This window comes from Perna viridis, chromosome 2 (assembly GCF_037379345.1).
Source record: "Perna viridis isolate PV_CMFRI_1.1 ecotype Kerala chromosome 2, ASM3737934v1, whole genome shotgun sequence".
NCBI classification, from domain to species: domain Eukaryota; kingdom Metazoa; phylum Mollusca; class Bivalvia; order Mytilida; family Mytilidae; genus Perna; species Perna viridis.
The window spans coordinates 4,953,409-4,974,886 of NC_142446.1; the positions used below are offsets into that span (position 1 = coordinate 4,953,409).

Below are 21,478 nucleotides of genomic sequence, written 5' to 3' on the forward strand. Positions count from 1 at the left end.
AACCAAAATGTTATTTTTTTTTATCCTGAATCGTCTGTGACATATATTTCTTGACTGATTATAAAGGGAAAATGGGGGGGGGGGTATACACTTACAGTGCCATAAAATCTAAAACCTTTTTTTCTTTAAGTGCCACACCTTATACACATTTTGCATAATTCTTGGACAGAAATTCTGAAATGTTTTCAGCATACTGGCTTCAATAAATATCAAAACAATAAATGTAAAACAAAAACATCTTCTTTATTGACCAATGAATTTCATAACAATTCAACTCTTGATTAAAACACGGAAAATGAGTATCACTATTACTTCCCTATCACGAAGTACGCTTTGTGAACTCCTCCATGCCATTGAACACTCCATCATTCATACAACTAAGCTCTCCATTATTCATACCACCAAATTCTCCATCATACTCTCCATCACATATATGACCATACTCGTCATCATTCACATAACCAAGCTCTCCATTCCTGATATAGTATAACTCTCAACCATTCAAGCAATGTAACTGTCCATCAGAAAAATAATCATAAAATCAGACTATAATATCAAAAAATAAAACTTAAATCAATGGTTCCAACCTCTACACCTATAACTCGGTGTTTGAACATGAGGTCACAGTAATTCCTAACAGTTATAGTGAACACAGAGAACAGACAATATGTGACATCCCCTCACTAAATAAAATTTAAGAATCCCATTGAGACTTGAGGACTACGCCTGCACGAAATTGCTCAACTCATTGGAAGAGGCTTATATTGTAAGAATGTTGCACAATGGTGGACAGAAATATCTTTGTAGTAACTAAGTGGTTTATAAGCTGTTTCCTAACATTTTAATTCTAGAACTTAAGGTAACTGAGATTACTGACTGCAGAACCAGCCTGTGTTGACAGGACATATGGTACAACTGCAAGGGCTGTTCTATAAAAAACGCTCAATGTTTTTCCCCTTTAGGGATCATGACCTTCAAAGTAAATTATGTATTATGACCTTCCTTTGTGGTAAGGAAATTTGAGTTAAAATTTCTTACAGATATATTCACAAAATTAAAATCTGTTTTCCAAAATCAAATGTCCACAGTGGCCTTAACAACAAAGCATTTAAAATGTGAATGTCTTCTCAGTTGCCTAAAATGGATACAAACTGACTGAATCTCAATATTAAATTTCACATCATAATAAGATAATAATCAATTAACTTATCAAAATGATAATTCATCAAATCATGATTAGGTTATGACAGCTGAAAAGTTCAATACTAGAATTACATGTTTGCCCTTTGAAAATGAATACCAAATGCTTTTTTTTATACTTTGGTCCATGTCAGCTAATAAAATACAATGTAGCTGTCGATGAAGCCTGTAAAGTATTTAAGAATATTATAATTTATACTCCTTACTTCAATGACTCTGGTACCCCGTTCATACTTGAACATTTGCCATGGGGGCAAACCTGGGTCAATTAATTCAAGTTAATTCTTCCCATTTACACTTGTTCCCATTTTAGGATTGTCCCTATAATTAAAATGCCACTGCTGGCAATAAAATAATTTTACAGTCATCCTAACTATACATTTATATATAAGTTCATAGATTTATGCTGCATGTATCAGAAAATGTAAAATGCTGTCTAAATTCTATTTAAAACAACAGATAGGTTAAAATAATTTCCATTATTATAATGGCAATTTACAATTTCACACCATAAATTGATTAAAATGACATCATGGAATATCACACATCTCCTTGGCAACAACTTCACTTTTACCCTTAATTTATGTTTGAACTATCACCTGAGATAGCTATTCTAGGTTTGCCTCACAATAACTCCACCTAACTTGTGGGGTAATGAGGTTTCAAGAATTCAAGATTTTGTTTTTGTTTGGAAAAAGCATAAGTACAAGAATGATGTATCAAATATGCACCGATCACATGATGTTATTTAAGTAACCTGGGCTTGTCCAGAATTAATGTGTTTACACAACTTTAACAAGAGGCTCTCAAGAGCCAGAATCGCTCACCTGGTATTTGTCATGGTACCGAACATTTAAACATTAATCATGATTCTACTTATGATAATTGAGTGCAAAAAGTCATTAAAATGCAATAAACAGATTTTTCCCAAATTTGCACCAATCATAAGTCTTTACATACTTTTATATACATTTTTGAAAATTTACATTTATAATCAATTGGCTATTGTTTTGTTAACAACAGACAAAATGGTCAAAATGACACTTCCAAGGGCCATAATTCAAAGAAGTGTTAACAGGTTTTTTTTTAAATTGGCACCAATGCTAGATATTGAAATACTGAACATTTTCTAAATTTAAATTAATCATCAATCTCCTATTGTTTTATAAAAAATAGACAACAACTGCCAAAAAAAGGTAAAATTAGCAAAAAAAAAAAGAATAACTCCAAAATAAGTGGATTATCTTGAAATTTGCAGGGAAGATAGTTTACTTTGAGCCAAAAAGCCTAAGATGTCTCAGATTTCTTCTATCTGTTATGGTTTTTCAGATATAAACAAAAATATATATGGTAATACCCCTATGTTCTATTTTTAGCAACAGTGGCCATATTTTTTGGCAAAGGACCATAACGAATATCAAAAGCTAAAAAATGATGCAAATCAATTAATTCTGGTCAAACCTGGGTTACTTTAATATAATAGTGTGAATAGTACATAGTTGATACATCATTATTGTTTTTATGCCAATTCAAAAATATTGCATTCTTGAAACCTCAATGAAAACCACAGCTTTTAGCCCAGAAAAGTTGTAGAAGGTTTAAAGGGTTCTAATTTGGAAGAGGATAAAAAAGCAACAACCATATACCAATAACTGGCATAAAAATACAACAATCAACTGAAATCTGATAAAACAACCAGATGGAGTGAGTTGTGAGGAATGTCTATAATATTTGATAAATATCTCCTGTTTTCCGTTCTCAGTTTCTTCCTGTCTGGACTACAGATAGGACCACAATAGTAACAATGAAACAGGATGGAAAGCTGTTATAGTCTGAAAAAAGACAATAAAATTTTTTCAATTTCTTTTTATTGTATATTTACTACTTCAATACTAACTTTTATTATACATGTATAGGATTATCATGTTTTATATTTCACAAGACAGAAACTGCAATGGATAATACTCAGCAATATTAAAAAAAACAAGTTAAGATTATTTTAAAAAAAACCTGTTTTTAAAATAAGTGATTAAAAATATATTACTGACTACAGATGTCTAACTGAACATTCAGAGCAATTATAGACACTATATTCCTGCTTTGAATTTGATAAAATATTTGACATTGTCAGAGTGATAATAGACCTTATAGTCCCAGTATCTTTTACCAAAACTGGAAGTTAACAAGTTAAATATGACTTAATAATTCTCTACTAAAGAAAATCATTTTGAATAAAATAAACAACAATAAACAGCATGATAAGTCCATCCCATGATGGAATTAAGTGTGACATGAACATATACCATAAAAAAAAAATGAAAAAGTCCCATAACTCACTAGTTTAAACATATTTTATTGCTAAAATTTACAGGCAATTGGATTGGACATAAGTTATACCAACTTACAAAGGTCCTTTCCACATAATTAATTATAAATATTTTGTGAACATACGTCAGCAATAAAACATAATATACAATGTAAACAACTAATTGTGACAAAACTGAATCAAGAACAGCATATATGTTATCATATGTGACAAACTTATCATTTCAATATATGTGGCAATAGTTATCTGAACTAAAAAAAAAAAGAGTATAAAAGAGAGAAAATATGGGAAATATTAACAGGATGAAATTAAAATTGCTTGCTGTGATCATCCTATGTCAAAACGCTTTGATTGTTTGATGAATAATTGAACTGATTTAAATATATCTTTGTTTAAATCATCAGATAAGGTTTCATTTCCAAAAAACAAAGTTTCGATTGTAAATTCTGGCAAAAAGGCAGTATTATTTTTCAATTGTTCTTGTGTCTCTAAATATAATGGGCATTCCAAAAGGTAATGTATGGCAACTTCAACCACCCAGCCGCAGACACAACCCGGATCATTCACAAAATTAACACAGAATAGATCTACATTCAGGGCACTACACCTATGTCTAAGTTTTGTGTGTAGAATATTACATAATCTACAACCTGTGAAATAATAAGAAGGAGGTTTATTATATATTTCAAATCGGTTTGCTTTTTTGAATCTAGAAATGGTTGGAAGATTACTTATATTTGATTCCAAATTGTTCCAAAGTCTAATCGTGGACGGGAAAAAAGAGTTGGAAAATAACTGTACTCTTGTAAATGGTTGCCGATAGTCAGAATCAGTTCGCAAGTTTCTTTGCTTTACATCTCATTGATACGGTGATAAACAGTCATTAAGTTAAGATGGACAATCTTAATGGTGAATTTCATAAAACAAACTAAGTTTCCTTCATTTCCTTTTAGATTGAAGGGTTTCCCAACCAGTTTCAAAATATAAGGAGTCCATAACTCACTCAAAAATATTAAATTTTCTCCAAAAAGTACAGACCAATACACAACAATCAACTGTATAATGTTTTTAGTTGATTCAACGAGGGGTTCTTGTAATACAATGAAACTGTGGTAATTTGATTTAAGTCTTATTTTGTTTTTATAATATGCTTCTATAGTAAACCTTCAACTTTCAGAATTAATAACACGAGGCTCCCAGGAGCCTGAATTTTGTCTTTCAAGGGCAGTATTACTAAGCCAGCACTCCACAGTATTGTAGAACTGCCTGATTTTGGTCTTGTAATCTGATGCTTTGTAACATTTATCACTTTAAAAAATTGTCAAGCATCTATAAATCTATATATCTAGAAATAGCTCAAGCCAAGGCCTTCAGGATGCAGTAAAAATTTTCTAGAAAAAAATTACCCACAGCATATAGGGTTACCATAGAAACCATGCAAAAATATGCGAAAATTTGCAAAAAAGTTCATAAAATCAGGTTTAAAAATATCAAATTTCCCGCAAAATATCTGAAACTTTTATTTCAATCCCTGAAACTGTTCAAACTTTTCCCTTCAAAAACCCCTTCCTCATATGGGCATCGCCGGTTAGATTTTGAGCTATTTCACTTTGTAATCCACTTATTAAATTTAGCATGGTAAAAAATTGACTTACTTTCACTTTCACAATGAAGTCAAATTGTCATTGAAAAAAAGCCCCTTCAACATTGAATATATATAAAACATTGCAAAATACTTTTAAAAGTCCCCTTTTTTCAGAAAATGTTTTATCAACAATAGATTCTTCATTTTTAATCACTATAGCAACTACCGGTTTCCATTCATGTCATTTTTCATCCCTAGCCAAAAGTGCGAAACTAAACTAAACTGTGGAGTGCTGGCTTAAGCAAAATGCAATATTAAATATTGTAATTTTCTAGTTATTTCTTGAAAGCTTACCTTCTTACGAGTAAAAGGATACCAAATTTATCATAATTGGACAATTGATAACAATTTTAGAGGCATTCTCATACTAGGCTATCTCCTCTTCATTAGTGGAGAACATTCCTTATACCTAAGTACAGATATGCATTTCACTGTATTTGCTATAATCATCTTTTAGATGAAAATTTCCACTTAAAACATACAAAATCACAACCCATATGTACTTATAAACCCTAAATTTGGGGTTTTGTAAGCTTTTAACACAGGTTTTATGCCAAAATAGTGCATTTGAAGCTCATCACATGAAAAATCACAGAAATCTGAATGAACTGAAAACCAAATACTAAAACGCCCACTCCAGGTCTAAGGTTATTAAACCTTTGCTTATTGTGCACTTAAAAGTTGCCCGGTTAACTATTTTACATGTAACCTGCGCAAATATTTAGCTTTTAAAAATATATTTCATTCTTTGTGATGGCAAGAGCCATATTCACACATGAACTAGTTCAATGATTGTTCTGTTAACTTTGCAAAAAATCTGCATACTTGGTTGCTAGGGACTTATTAGCTAACAACAACATAGGTCCATGCCATAAGTTACATTGTTTTAACCCTTGTATCAAAGCATAGCATAAAAACACTAGTTTCTAAGGTGTAAAGCAATTTTTTAAATGTGTAGGGGTATAGGCAGTTCCCTTTAATTAAGCCAGCACTCCACAGTATTGTAGAACTGCCTGATTTTGGTCTTGTAATCTGATGCTGTGTAACATTTATCACTTTAAAAAATTGTCAAGCATCTGTAAATCTATATATCTAGAAATAGCTCAAGCCAAGGCCTTCAGGATGCAGTAAAAATTTTCTGGAAAAAAAATTACCCACAGCATATAGGGTTACCATAGAAACCATGCAAAAATATGCGAAAATTTGCAAAAAAGTTCATAAAATCAGGTTTAAAAATATCAAATTTCCCGCAAAATATCTGAAATTTTTATTTCAATCCCTGAAACTGTTCAAACTTTTCCCTTCAAAAACCCCTTCCTCATATGGGCATCGCCGGTTAGATTTTGAGCTTTTTCACTTTGTAATCCACTTATTAAATTTAGCATGGTAAAAAATTGACTTACTTTCACTTTCACAATGAAGTCAAATTGTCATTGAAAAAAAGCCCCTTCAACATTGAATATATATAAAACATTGCAAAATACTTTTAAAAGTCCCCTTTTTTCAGAAAATGTTTTATCAACAATAGATTCTTCATTTTTAATCACTATAGCAACTACCAGTTTCCATTCATGTCATTTTTCATCCCTAGCCAAAAGTGCGAAACTAAACTAAACTGTGGAGTGCTGGCTAAGAAGAATTTCTATCATAGTTTTCAAGATACTGAAAACTGTAAAAAAATAAGGGCAATAACTCTTACAAGGAATCGTCTGACAACTTTTATCCCTGAAGACTTTTGTAGTCCTAATAATATGGATCATTTTAGCTATGGAAAGAATTTGGGCTAAACCTAACCGTTTTGGAGATATGTGCAAAAAACTACTGTCTGACCCTTATGTTCTATTTTTAGTAACGGCAGCCATGTTTTTCAACAGATCATAAATCCCCAAATCACTTCTATGCAGGATATCCTAAGGAACATTCACACAAAGTTTGGTTCCAATTGGTAAAGTAGTGTCAGTGGAGAAGATTTTTTAAAGAAATAACAAAAAATAGCAAAAAATGTTGAAAAAGGGCAATAACTCCAACACGGCTTAACGGATTAAACTGAAAAATTGGCCACAAATAGATCTCATCATGCTGAACACTTTTACCCTGTCAGAATTTAGCTAAACCTAGCGGTTTTCGAGATATATGCGAAAAACTACTGTCTGACCCATATGTTCTATTTTTAGTAACAACTTTGATCCCTGAAGACTTTTGAAGGCCTTATAATAAGGGTCATTTCAGCAATTTAAATAATTTTGCTAAACCTAATGGTTTTGGAAATACAATGTATATGCAAAAAACTACTGTCTTACCCCATTATTCTATTTTTAGTAATGGTGACATGTTTTTCAACAGATCAAAAATCCCCACATCAGTTCTATGCAGGATACTCCAATGAACATTCATACCAAGTTTGGTTCAAATTGGTCGAGTAGTGTCAGAAGAAGAGTTTTGAAAAATTGTTAATGACGACGACTATGGACGCCAAGTGATGGCAATAGCTCAGATGGCCTTCGCCCAGGTGAGCTAAAAATTATGTTTCTATCTTACTTTTGACCATGCATTTCTAGTGAAAAAATTGTCAAAGATCATTTTTTGGTGCATTTTAGAAAAAAAGGCACTAACTTTGGTTCACCAGAACAGGTTGAACTTAAATAAACTTTTTTCATAAAACAGACTCCTCTTCTAAGGTAGTTTAGGAGAAGTTGCTCTTACCCTTAAATTTGATTATCTCCTTAAGGAAGCATTTTGCCAAAAAAAATAAAAATTCAGCACATCTATTTATGATGCCTAATCTACATATGAATATCTTTCTGTTAAGCGGTTAAGGATGAGAACAGAATAACTGATGAACTTTTTTCTATTTTATGCAATAACAGCAAACTTGCCTTCATTAAATAATATAAAAACACTATAAAAAAACATAACAATAACCCCCCCCCCACCAAAATGAACCAAATTAAGATTTCTAGATTATCTGCCTTCTATTTTTTTAGTATATTTAAGGATATGTAAGTCACCATACATCATCAACCTGTATAAAAATTTTTTTCTTATTTCACAGCAATAAAGCAATTTCATTACACCTTTTTTACTATTTCAAAAGAATGACATATATAACAACAGAGATATAACTAGTAATTACTAATAAGAACCTACAATGTATGCACAAACTTTTTTTAAAAATAAATTAAAATGAAAACCATAACCTGAAAAAATTCTAAACCACTATATTTACTCCATAAACTTTTATTTAGTTCAATAACTAAAATATGTAAAGACAATATGAATTACTTACTGAGAAATATATCACATATTGGTTTTCGATTTTCTAATTGATCTATCTCTTTGCTTTCTATAATTTTCTTCATACTTCCATCTTTCAAACTCAATCTGTTCCTTTCTTTTGTTAATTCTATGTGATCTGAACTTAGTCAAAAACAATGCCATCTCTTTCCTGAAAAACCAATACGGATTCTATAATAGATCAATAAATAAAAGACTCAAATTCAATAGGATTTTATATTTCCTTAATGATTAGAATGTACTAAGATTGGTCAAAATCCATTAAAAAAAGTTAATAGTAGTCTCCACAAAGGCAGGAGGAATTATCCTGTTACCTTGGTCTTTAACCCTTAAAATGAATATCAATTCAGATTTTCCTGACAAATTTTGACTTTTTATGAAAAAAAATCACCTTTTAAGTAGTTATTGTTTTAGGATCAATACTAACAAATAGTAAAAACTAAAAGGAAGGGCAGGATCTCTTCACAACACAGATAAATTTAGAATGGACTTCACTTATCTGTTCTATAAAAAACATGTTTATACCATGCTTTTCTCTTAATACTTCAAATTTCAATCACTCTAAAAATATTACATAACCTTAACTGTTTGTATGTAAATTACAAATATGTTGTACTTAAATAAGAGAAAAACATGTCAATGATAAAGCTTGTTAAGGTTCAGCTAAAGTCAATATCTAGGACATTCCTTCATGAAATGTTCTTATTCAGTTTTCATAATACATTAAATTTAGTGCTGAAACACAAGTCCAACTTAGGGAAAAATGTTTTATAACTTCTTTAAAACATTAACAACAAAAGTGTAAACAACCTATTTTAGAATAAATCTACAGCTGTCAAAAACTAGATTTGAAGTCTAAAATTCATATAGTCTTGTTCCTGAATGTATTATGAATTGCAAGCTAGCATTAATTTTCTTGAAAAAATTGTCATTTCTTTGAATTTAGATGAATTGAGATAGTTTAAGGCATGATCCAGCTTAATACCAACACAAATAAACATAAAATATTAAAAGTTTCATTAAAATCTGGCAATTTGTCACAAATATTGCTAGCTTGCACTGCACTAGATTTTTCGGCTAAAGCATATTTGCATTTGCAAATAAAAATTTGTTCCGGTTAATGTGTATATTTATTTTAAAATTTCATGTTACACTGCTGTTGTTAGCATAGCATGGCTGTAGTAATATGTTTTGTAAAAAAAGGAAACACGCATATATGTAGAATACTGTATAAAGAAGCATTAAACAATGTTTTCAGAAATATGATAATTGCATTCTTAACATCTTGACTATTAATATCCTAGATTTTGACTTTAGCAGAACCTTAAAAAAAGTCACTAGGCTATTCCAATAATATACTTACTAGATCATCTATTTTTCAAACACTATTTCCCGAGTGAAAAAAAATACTCTTTAGATATTTTGCCTTTATCTTATGACAACTTCAGATTTCATCTATAGTAACCACACTGACAAAACACTGATTTTATCTTAAATGAACACAAAACTTTTCTTCACTTTTCCTCAGTAATAATTTGACTACTGCAATAGATTTTTATAGTAGAAATTTGGTTTGGTCTTTTTTTATAGGGACAAGACTACAAACCAGTCAGTGAATACTATTGTATACAGGTATAACAATTTGTCAGGTGTTTGACAACAGTTTGCTGTGGTTATTTGTATGGCCATCAGAGATTATTCCTATAGTTTGTTGGTTAATGTCATATTTTGTTTTTATCAGAAAATTAAGTTTACTCTTAGATTTTTTCGTAAAAAAAAACCATCAAACAACATACTGCTCTTTGTCATTGAGTTGTTTCATAAACATCTGTTTTCTCTCATCCATGTGACTACTTGCCATGGACCTCTGTGCATCAGCATGCCTTTTTCTATTGTCATTCCTTAAAAATGAAAAAAAATAAAGAAATATCTTAAGACTGACAAAGTTAAAAATATCAATGAGTTTTTGTAGGTTTAGAATGGCAATAAAAAGTATGCAGTTCATTAAGTTAGGTATAAAGGGGTACAGTTTGTATTATCTGTGTTTACTATCAATGACCGTCCATGTAAACAAATAACAACATATTACCAACACAAAGTCTATTTTTTCATCAATTAAAAGCTGCAGATACATGTACTGATGTAGCTTATTGTGCATTGTATGTTCACTTGCTTATCCCTCAATTATTGAATTATATAAGTGGTATATCCCTAAAAAACGAAAATAGAAAATATTGAAAAACAAAATGAAGCATCCTTCCATCACATAAAAACATTCTTCTAAAAATAATTAAAATCCCTACAAATATCATTGATCATATTTGTTTCTACAGAAGTAAAGGCCATGTTTGATTCTAGAGAACTAAAGGTCATTTTTGATTCAAGAGAACTAAAGGTCATGTTTGATTCTAGAGAAGTAAAGGCCATGTTTGATTCTAGAGAACTAAAGGTCATGTTTGATTCTAGAGAACTAAAGGTCATGTTTGATTCTAGAGAACTAAAGGTCATGTTTAATTCTAGAAAAATAAAGGTCATGTTTGATTCTAGAGAACTAAAGGTCATGTTTGATTCTAGAGAACTAAAGGTCATGTTTGATTCTAGTGAACTTTATGTTATGTTTGATTCTAGTGAACTAAAGGTCATGTTTGATTCTACAGAAGTAAAGGTCATGTTTGATTCTAGAGAACTTTATGTTATGTTTGATTCTACAGAAGTAAAGGTCATGTTTGATTCTAGTGAACTAAAGGTCATGTTTGATTCTAGAGAACTAAAGGTCATGTTTGATTCTAGAGAAATGAAGGTCATGTTTGATTCTAGAGAACTTTATGTTATGTTTGATTCTAGTGAACTAAAGGTCATGTTTGATTCTAGTGAACTAAAGGTCATGTTTGATTCTAGTGAACTAAAGGTCATGTTTGATTCTAGAGAACTAAAGGTCATGTTTGATTCTAGAGAACTAAAGGTCATGTTTAATTCTAGAAAAATAAAGGTCATGTTTGATTCTAGAGAACTAAAGGTCATGTTTGATTCTAGAGAACTAAAGGTCATGTTTGATTCTAGAGAACTTTATGTTATGTTTGATTCTAGTGAACTAAAGGTCATGTTTGATTCTACGGAAGTAAAGGTCATGTTTGATTCTAGAGAACTTTATGTTATGTTTGATTCTAGTGAACTAAAGGTCATGTTTGATTCTAGAGAAATGAAGGTCATGTTTGATTCTAGAGAACTTTATGTTATGTTTGATTCTAGTGAACTAAAGGTCATGTTTGATTCTAGTGAACTAAAGGTCATGTTTAATTCTAGTGAACTAAAGGTCATGTTTGATTCTAGAGAACTAAAGGTCATGTTTGATTCTAGTGAACCAAAGGTCATGTTTGATTCTAGAGAACTAAAGGTCATGTTTGATATGAGTGAGCTTTTCAGGAGATCGTTGATTCTATTAAACTAAATATAAATGTTTTCTGATGAGCTAATGGTAATGTTTGATTCAAATGAGCTAAAGATTATGAGTGGAGTTAGAAGATGCCAAGTGTTATTGTTTTTATTCTGGTCAACTCATTAGTGTTCTTGTAAACTTCAAAGAAACAGTATGTTACATAAAAAAAACTATAAATACTGCTAATTCAAGTTCAAAATATTTTTTATCTTCTAAATGAAGGTTTGTGAAAAAGCCAACTTAGTGCAACAGTTCATGTTTGATTATACTGAAACCACTTACACAAGAATAGCAAAAGTTACAACAAAAAGGAGGGCAGCTGAGGTTGCTATATAGGACATCCAACCATGTACAATATTCTCTGTTTTACAAGACTGCTGCTTTTTCTCTTCATAAGCACTGTACTGTTTAATGAAGTCTGCTCTTTCTATTTTCACTCCGAAATGGTTCTGGAAGTTCATGTGCAGTCTAGAAAATCTTTCTTCATCAGTTTCTATCCTTAAAAATCATTACATAATAGTTGTAAATTGATTTTCTCTATATATATTTAATTGTCTAGTCAACTTGTTGGTTACCTCCTACATTCTCAAGGAAAACAAGAACTTTAATAGAATTTACATACGTTAATTCATAATGCCATGGATTGATCAGTGTAATCTGATATAGGACATGAAAAAAGAAACAACCTATAATAGTTTCAGCACAGTTTTACTTACTGATCTCATATAATAAACAAAACAAAAATTCTTTTAATTACATCATGCTGTGTCTATTGTAAATGTTGATTACTTTTAATTACATCATGCTGTGTCTATTGTAAATGTTGATTACTTCTGACTCTGTCATAGCATTCTCTTGACCTTTCTGAACTTACATCATGCTATGTATAATGTAAATAATGATTACTTCTGACTCTCCGTCATAAAATTTTCTTGACCTTTCTGAACTTACATCATGCTGCGTATATTATAAATGTTGATAACTTCTAACTCTCTATCATAGCAGTCTTTTGATCTTTCTTTACTCAGGACCTGGTAGGCTTCCTGAACTCGGATAAATCGATCATGTGTAGTCGGGTCATTTTGATTGATATCAGGGTGAAGCTACAATAATACAACAATTCAATATGTGGTATGTAGGTAAAATACAGGTATGTTGAAATTCAGTTATCCATGTTTGCACATTACTCTTGTTAATGAAATTTGTATCTAATTTTTAAATCTTGTTTTTGGCACATAATTTCTAAATGATAAAGGCCACAACCTCTATAATTAATCAAAACATTTCATTGTGGTGAAGTTCATTGTATAAGAATTTCAAAAAGATCCATTTACTTACTTAAGTAATTGTTATATTATCAGCAATTCTGACTTCTCCTTCTTTTAGGAAAGCATTTATTACTGGCCTCATCAGGTCCTAATTCCTGAACAGCTGAGTATGGGCCAGAACTACATAAATTTATCCTGTCCTACCTTGGATCCTACATAAAGGTCAATTCTCAATTTATTGTCTGGAAACAAATGGTTATGGAAAATAACATAACCGTTATATTATACAACTGAATTTAAAAAAATGTATAAAAACAAAAGGATAACAAATTAGTTCGGTCATTAATCTCAGTTATCTACCTGAAGAGATTTTTCTTTATAAGCTTGTTTTATTTGTTGATGTGTAGCATCTCTATTTAATCCTAATGCTTCATAGTGGTTCAACAATCTGTAAACAATTTATAAACAGTGTTACATACATCATTTTAGATATTAATCTAGTATGTAATAGCTACATAGAAATGTATTATTGTGGAAGAACTATTTTCTGTGGGGTACCAATTTTTATGGTTTTCTGTGGTTTTGACAAGCCACAAACTCAAATTCCTAACAAAATGCTTAATTTGCATTGCTCTATTATGAAATCCAATACATCAAAACTACATGAACTAGAGAAATTTTAAGAAACCATTAAAACTGATACATGAATGAAAGTCACTTGACAGTATCTAATACACATGTAGAATAAAAGAGCTTGACAATAAAACATGGCAAACAGATATCTCTTTACATTAAAAATTGAAAACACAGAAAAGATCTTTAACATGTCATCTCAGTTGTAGATGTATATTTTTTGTGTAAATATTTTTATTGCTTTGAATATAACAGTGCTCCATGTCCCCCAGTTTCACTACAAAAGTAAAATTTCATGGAATATTATTTCCTTACCTCAAAAGCCTTCAACTGTCCAAGTTCGGTGAAATTCTATGAAGGTGTTCAAATTAACGCTCTGGAAACCAATTTTCGCCCCCAAAATTATATTTTATTAAGTCAGTGTGACTTTGACCTTAAATCTACTGACCTCAAATTTGATAGGTGTCTTCTTTATCCCACGAGCCTTCAAATGTCTGTTTAGAGAAATTCTATGAAGGCGTTTAAAAAAATAAAGCTCCAGAAACCAATTCTTGGTCCCCAAATTATATTTTGTTAAAGTCTGGGTGACCTTGACCTTCAACCTAATGACCTCAAATTAAATAGGTGTCTTCTTTACCTCATAAGCCTTCAACTGTCCAAGAATGGCCGGAAAGCCAAATTCTATACTCCCCTGCTTTCATGAAAGGCAGGGGTCAAAAATAGGAGATGTGCTGAGTACAAAGAACAGTACAAAACCTTTCTGCTTTAACTAAATCAAAGACTGAAGACTTCAAAGTCGTTAATCATCAAAAATATTCACTGTCACTGATTTTGGCCTACTTTCAACATCAGAAATGGTACAAAAGCAATATGCTCTAAAATTGGTAGAACACACATGTATGATACTTAAAAGGTACATTTTTATCTCGTATGAAGCCAGAACTATGATGCTATGGCAGTAAACATGACAAGGATCTGCAGCATTATGTGGCATATAACTACATATTTATGCAAATATTAAGTACTGAATTTACGAGTGCAAGAAGTTGCTAACAATATTAGCGACTTAAAAAGATATTCTAGGAAAAGTATAATTGTTTAAAGGTTATAAGATAAAATAAGGGTCAGATAATTTGTAATTAACTGAAAAAATATTAGCAACCTTCATGTATGCAAACATCAAGATTGAAAACAACAATTACCTGTTGGTTTGATAGATGAAGGATTGGCTTTTCAAACATCTCTGCGGAGCTACACATTTGAACATCATTTAACCTTAAAAAAAAAAAGGAATAGTTTATATTTTACCAATAAATAGTACAAACATGTAAATAATAACACTTGAATTCTCTTTAAATAAGGCACCAACCATATTTATACTGGGGGATGGGCTGGGATTATTTTGAAAAAAAAATTAACTCAAATCTGAGCAAATAATTTTTTTTTTTAACTCAGCCATAGACAGAAAAAAAATTATGATTCAATATTTCCCCCATTACTTAATGATGTAGATTTTCAAAAAAATGTTTGAACTTTGGCTGCTGCTGAAAAAAATTAAATTCTTTTCAAGGGAAAAAAATTTCTATCCCTCCTTTTGAAGAAAATGGCCTTATCCATTTCTACACAATTCATAAAAATCATGAAAAAAATCAAAAGAAACAATTCACACAAGTTTTTAAACAATTGATGGCAGCATTTTGAGTTATTGTGTGAAGTGTGAATGTAGGATGGATAGAGGGATGAACTCTGATATACCATATTCATTTTCTCGAGAAAAGTTGTACTAATTGTACTCAGGTTTACCTGGATTGTATTTCTTCAAGAGAGTTAAAAATAATTTTGTGCCAAAATTTGTGCCCCCTCAGTCAAGTGCTCATTTGATTTTGTGTATCTGTTATCCTTTTTATACAGTGAAACTGCCACTATGGCAATAACTGTCCACTAATTGAGAAGTAAAAGCCTGAGAAGTTCCAACAGTACTGTTATGCAAGAATTACACTTCCCTCTCATGTATATGAATTCCACAATATTTCTAATGAAGTGACAACAATCTATGAGAACAATAAAATGAATACGTGGCCAAGCAGCCTCTGGGTCTGCCTATTATTTATTAACTAACCACATCTCTGCCCACCATGACTGTTAACTGCAGCAATAGGAAGTGACAGTGATCAGCAATTAATGATTTTTTCGTATCAGTAAAAAATCAGTAATTTCAATTGGATAAAATCTTTACACGTGGTATTAGTTAACCTGCAGTATAAAGTTTTACCAGTCAATATCATAATGTGATAATGCCCTGTTACAAATTTAGTTACATTCCCTTTTTAAAACGCATTTGTGATCAAGCAGTTGTCAATGTAAATATGCAGAAACATGATTTTCTGAAAAAAAAGTCGAGGATATGGTTCCTCAATGAAATAAACATTATAGTTGTTGATAAACTGGTCAATATTGTGATATTTAGACAGAGTTAGAAATAATAGCCTGCCCACCAGCCTGAGATTGGCTATTATTTGTGGGCAGAGCGCCCTAGCCCCCGGTTAAGGTTCTGAGCACTATTTAGTCGCCTTTTACGACAAGCATAGCGCTGCTGCATGCCTATTCTTCTGACACCCAAACCTGCACGGGTTTTATCACATTATGATACTGACTAATGAAACTGTATACTGCAAGTTAATTAATACCACATATAAAGGTTTTATCCAACTGAAATTACTGATATGAAATAAATGTAAATAGTTCATGAAAATAGGTGAATTTAATCCCTTTTAGGATTCGGTGCTGCATATATTTTTTGTTTTGACTGCCATCAGTGGTGGTCAAAACAAAAAATATCTCCAGCCTCAAATCCAAAAAGGGATTAAGGTGACTTGAGAAATCAGAAGACAAGACCATATCGAAGTATTTGTCAAGTCAGTCACTCAGTGCACTGTTATTATCTTTTATTTTTAATATACTGCAACAAAAATGTAAAAGAAAAATGACTGAATATATAAGTAAGAAAATCGTTTTTTTAATAAAAGCAGGCCACATCCTGGTAACTTCAAAAACAATGTAACGTATGTAATGTCACAACAGAAAGATAAATATATATACAAAATGTACGCCATTTACCGTCAGTGCATGTTGAATGCTTAAATAGAACGGTTGCAGTATAAAAAATTGTTATGTAGTCAATGAATTCATTTCATACCTACCATTTCACGACAACACATTTTGGAACCAACAGGGTGTCCAACAGATTTGCCCTTCACCTGTACCTACAGGTCACGAAACCAAAATATCTAGGTCGGTCATCGGAATGGTCTAACATGTGTAACCCGTATCCGTACCCCTACCCTACCAACTTTTCCAAGTCGATTTTTAAAAGCTCCCAGGAGCTTATGTTGTATTGTTTTTTTTTTTTTTTAAATATCGACGTCAAATAAAGCTTTTGTATTGTATTTTACCCAAATAATGTTTTGCTAAAATATTCATTCCTACAGTATGCTAAGAACTGAAAATTGCATGAGATGTGGAAAAGTCCGTTTCAATTAATTTCTAATCAAGAAAATGATGTATATTTTTCTAATATTTCTTGTTTTATCGTTTTTTATCTGAAGTCAAAAGGAAATGTGTAATCAGAAGTCCCCGTACCAAACTAATTATTGACTATTTCTCACTTTCCTGTCCGAATTTCACGTTTTTCTAAACCATTTAGAAGTTAAAACTTTACTTTGAGTCTTTGGATAAAATTTTGAAAGATTGAAAATTGTTTTTAAAAAAAGAAGTGATGGAGTTAGAACTCCGTACCTAGCGTAAATCCACGTACCAGCGAAGAATGGATACGATCTCATCCAGAATGAAAAAAAAACAACAAAAAAAAAAAACCAAAAAACAAACAAAACAAAACAAAATGTACGCCATTTACCGTCAGTGCATGTTGAATGCTCAAATAGAACGGTTGCCGTATAAAAAATTGTTATGTAGTCAATGAATTTTTCATTCTGTAAGGCTGAACTTCATTTCATACCTACCATTTCACGACAACACATTTTGGAACCAACAGGGTGTCCAACAGGTTTGCCCTTCACCTGTACCTACAGGTTACGAAACCAAAATATCTAGGTCGGTCATCGGAATGGTCTAACATGTGTAACCCGTATCCGTACCCCTACCCTACCAACTTTTCCAAGTCGATTTTTAAAAGCTCCCAGGAGCTTATGTTGTATAGTTTTTTTTTTTAAATATCGACGTCAAATAAAGCTTTTGTATTGTATTTTACCCAAATAATGTTTTGCTAAAATATTCATTCCTACAGTATGCTAAGAACTGAAAATTGCATGAGATGTGGAAAAGTCCGTTTCAATTAATTTCTAATCAAGAAAATGATGTATATTTTTCTAATATTTCTTGTTTTATCGTTTTTTATCTGAAGTCAAAAGGAAATGTGTAACCAGAAGTCCCCGTACCAAACTAATTATTGACTATTTCTCACTTTCCTGTCCGAATTTCACGTTTTTCTAAACCATTTAGAAGTTAAAACTTTACTTTGAGTCTTTGGATAAAATTTTGAAAGATTGAAAATTGCTTTTAAAAAAAGGAAGTGATGGAGTTAGAACTCCGTACCTAGCGTAAATCCATGTACCAGCGAAGAATGGATACGATCTTATCCAGAATGAAAAAAAAACAACAAAACACAAAAAACAAAAAAAAACAAAACAAAAAAAACCAAACAAACAAACAAACAAACAAAAAAACAAAAAAACAAAACAAAAAAACAAAACAAACACAAAAACAGAGTCTGATGCGATTGAATTTAGCGTAAATGAAAATTATTATAATAATATAATGTTCGATTGACAAACATGCATTACAATTGCACAGATAACAAAAAAATACCGGACTTTTATTTTAGGTACGGGAATTTCGTATTTCACATTTTAGACCTTTTGGAAACAGAAAATCGAATAAAATCAATTTTATCGACAAATATTTTTAAAATGATTATTCTAGCCCCAACCATCATGTCATTTTGTAAATGTGTACCAACTTTGAGCTGGAAATACCAATTAATAATGAAGAAATACCCGAAATAGTATTTGGATACGGGAAAAAGTTGGTACGGGTTCGGGTTACACATTTTAGACCTTCCCCTTTTTTCTTCAGTTTCTGTCCCCGTCGCAAATAATCCCCTATCAAAGCTTCGCGAGCAAGTCATGAAAAGAGACATTATCTTCTGTTTTTACCGATAAGAAGTTAGTAGTAACTTGTTTCGTCACTTTTCGTTTGGTCTGAAACATTATCGACCTGTTATCAATTTCTGGATTATTTACATGCGTTCAAGGACGACAGCTGAACCTTAGCTTTGAAAATGTTATTGTGAAAAATCACTTTTGCTGTGGGAATCGACCCCTGGACCTCTCGTTCTATAGTCAGTGCTCTAACCAACTGAGCTAAAGAGTAAATCCCTTAACGTAGCTGACTAATACTATCAACTTTACCAAGTACACTACACCATTATTAACTAAATACCTCATAAGACCTACCATACAAAGTGTTTATATGATATAATGCAGTGCTGTCAACTAATGAGGCAAATGTAAGATCTTTTAACCATATTGCATAACTACATTTGTTTTATTAAGTTTAATATGGAAGAATGTTAATCCCTTCTGGGATTCAGTGTCTGGAGCTGTTTTCTGATTTGGCCATTCAGTGGGCGGCCAAATCAGAAAACAGCTCCTGACACTGAATCCCAAAAGTCATAAGTAATTTGAACTTTAGAACACTGAATTTATATCTTTCTTATATTTCCAAAGCCATATGGAATACATATAAATCTTTTCCCTTTTCCAACATAGTTTAGTCCTATAAATTTAACAAAGTTGTTTGCTGTTCACTAACCAACTCGATTCGAAGGACCCAACTAAAATTATTTGATTGCCAAGACTCAGATGTTTTTTTGTGGGCTGAGGTTGCGGTACCAGTTCTTTTAGCTGTATCTTGATCAGTGTTGTGAAAACACTTGGAAAATCTGGTAAATGTTCTTTGTCTGAAGTGTTGTCTCAACTTTTATCAATGTTATTTACCTTTTACAGTTTCTCATAAAATTTTGCATGGAATGATATGTTTGAAGACATCACTGACCCTGATGATATGACCCTTGATAAATTAGATGTGATAACAGTGTGTCTCAGACATATTAACTAACAGGGTAAATTTTGAACCAGATTTTGAAAAGGCAATTTCAGTGATTTTGAGTGGTTCTAGTCATTTTTTTCTTTCTTTATTTGCAGGTTTTCAAAATGTTTCTAGCCTTACATTGTTAATGGTTAATTTTGTCTGATATAACTGCTAGAATGAACAGTTTGTTCAATGACGTTCTATCTATATTTGATATTAGGTCATTTGATATCAATTTCAAATTTTTATTTCCATGTATCAAACATTGACTGCAGATGTGAAAAGTTGTATTATGATTTGAGATTTGGATGGAGTAATCAAGGCAACCATGATTCTAGTGGAAATCACAAGAATGTAATCTAGGTACAAAGACCGACATGGATTGATTGATTGGTTGTTGGGGTTTAATGCCTGAGCAGCAGTATTTCAGCTATATTCAGGCGAACCAGACATGGAAAACTGACAAACACAACAAAGAACATGAAGTAACTAAAATAATACGTACAAAGAAACAAAGTAAATGAGCAACTCAGACTCCAACTAAAACTGGGAGCATGAACCAGGTGCACCGGTAGGGGAGCATGACCTTTAGATTAACATACATGTATCAGTGACATTACTGATACAGTTTTTGTATAGCATCACAAACAAATAAGAAATAAGGATACTTTATTCTGCATTTTGTCCTCTTAAAAAATTTCAATAAAATAAAATTATTTCCCTACCTATGTCAAACTATTGTGAAGGGGAACAGCAAACAGAAATATTTTTATGTTTGGCCTTATAACTCAATGAAGTATGGAAGATATACAAATATCATAACTTTTGATTGACACATTGTTCTGACTCAACTATGACAATGTTCATTAATATTGTTTTTAAGAAACATATACAAGTCAATTTTTTTTAAAAAGTCTTCAGGTTAGGAGTTTAGACTTAATTATTGAAGCCTATCACCACCACTAAGCATTCGTATTTTCAAAAGTATATATATATGTACATGTATATTGTATTTAGTTTCAGATAATGATAAGAGTGAGTCTGAGACTGAAGCCAGCCAGCAAGCCTTTCAATTCAGTGAGGTATTTTTATAATTTATTTTCTGACCATGGAGTGTTTTAATGCAGTGAATATGTAAAACATTTTTGTTGTACCTTTACAAAGATTTGGGATGGGGTAGAATGTACATACATACATACATACATACATGCATACATACATAACTTTAATTCCTCCAAAAGGTGATGTGACATATAAATACAATTACATAATGCAAATGGAAAAATTAGTGTTAATCAATATAGAAATGTATATACAGGCACGTCTTTAGAGAGTACAGTTCACAAGAAATGAACCAGTTGCGGATAAGATAATGTCTGGGTCAGTGTAAGTCCAACTTGCTCCTAAAAGAATGTTGCATTGTGTTATATTGTCCAATTTTAAAAGTTCACTGTAGATGTCATGTCCCAGAAGACAATACAGTTTTCAGTTCATTAATTGTCGATTGT

General features: G+C 31.4%; 2 protein-coding genes across 8 annotated transcripts in view; one reads left to right on the forward strand and one right to left on the reverse strand.

Moving 5' to 3' along the window:
- Window positions 1–224: 224 nt before the first annotated feature.
- LOC148623377 (uncharacterized) lies at window positions 225–17,937 on the reverse strand. 2 transcript variants are annotated; one of them, XM_088565209.1, is made up of 8 exons: window positions 17,822–17,937; window positions 15,005–15,077; window positions 13,530–13,617; window positions 12,853–13,004; window positions 12,184–12,399; window positions 10,262–10,366; window positions 8,458–8,616; window positions 225–3,032 (listed from the first exon to the last, which is right to left on the reverse strand). In XM_088565209.1, the coding sequence occupies exons 2-7, from the start codon at window positions 15,070–15,072 to the stop codon at window positions 8,469–8,471; spliced, it is 777 nt and encodes a 258-aa protein (XP_088421335.1). In that variant the 5' UTR covers window positions 15,073–15,077; window positions 17,822–17,937; the 3' UTR covers window positions 225–3,032; window positions 8,458–8,468. The 2 variants fall into 2 exon arrangements, with proteins under 2 accessions (XP_088421335.1, XP_088421334.1); XM_088565208.1 differs by lacking the exon at window positions 17,822–17,937 and adding an exon at window positions 17,003–17,156.
- Window positions 17,938–18,940: 1,003 nt separating this feature from the next.
- The window catches only part of LOC148623378 (dnaJ homolog subfamily A member 3, mitochondrial-like), a 32,547-nt gene continuing 30,009 nt past the window's right edge, over window positions 18,941–21,478 (forward strand). For 4 of the 6 annotated variants that reach the window (XR_015919423.1, XR_015919424.1, XM_088565210.1 and 1 more), the window contains exons 1-2: window positions 18,947–19,386; window positions 20,988–21,052. Coding sequence is in view for 4 of the 6 variants with exons in the window: in XM_088565210.1 (XP_088421336.1) it covers window positions 20,997–21,052 (56 nt within the window). In the remaining 2 variants the exon portion in view is untranslated. Of the gene's footprint in view, window positions 19,387–19,648; window positions 19,825–20,987; window positions 21,053–21,478 lie in introns of all 6 variants that reach the window. The other 2 variants (XM_088565213.1, XM_088565212.1) reach the window with 2 other exon arrangements.

Bases quoted from the DNA above. Each gene is read 5' to 3' on its own strand.
- LOC148623377 (XM_088565209.1), bottom strand. From the start codon at position 15,072: ATGATGTTCAAATGTGTAGCTCCGCAGAGATGTTTGAAAAGCCAATCC. The intron at 10,367-12,183 runs GTAAGTGGTTTC...TTCATTTTTAAG, and splicing joins GTAACTTTTGCTATTCTTGT to GAATGACAATAGAAAAAGGC. The intron at 8,617-10,261 runs GTATGTTGTTTG...TTGGTTTTTCAG, and splicing joins CAACTCAATGACAAAGAGCA to GAAAGAGATGGCATTGTTTT.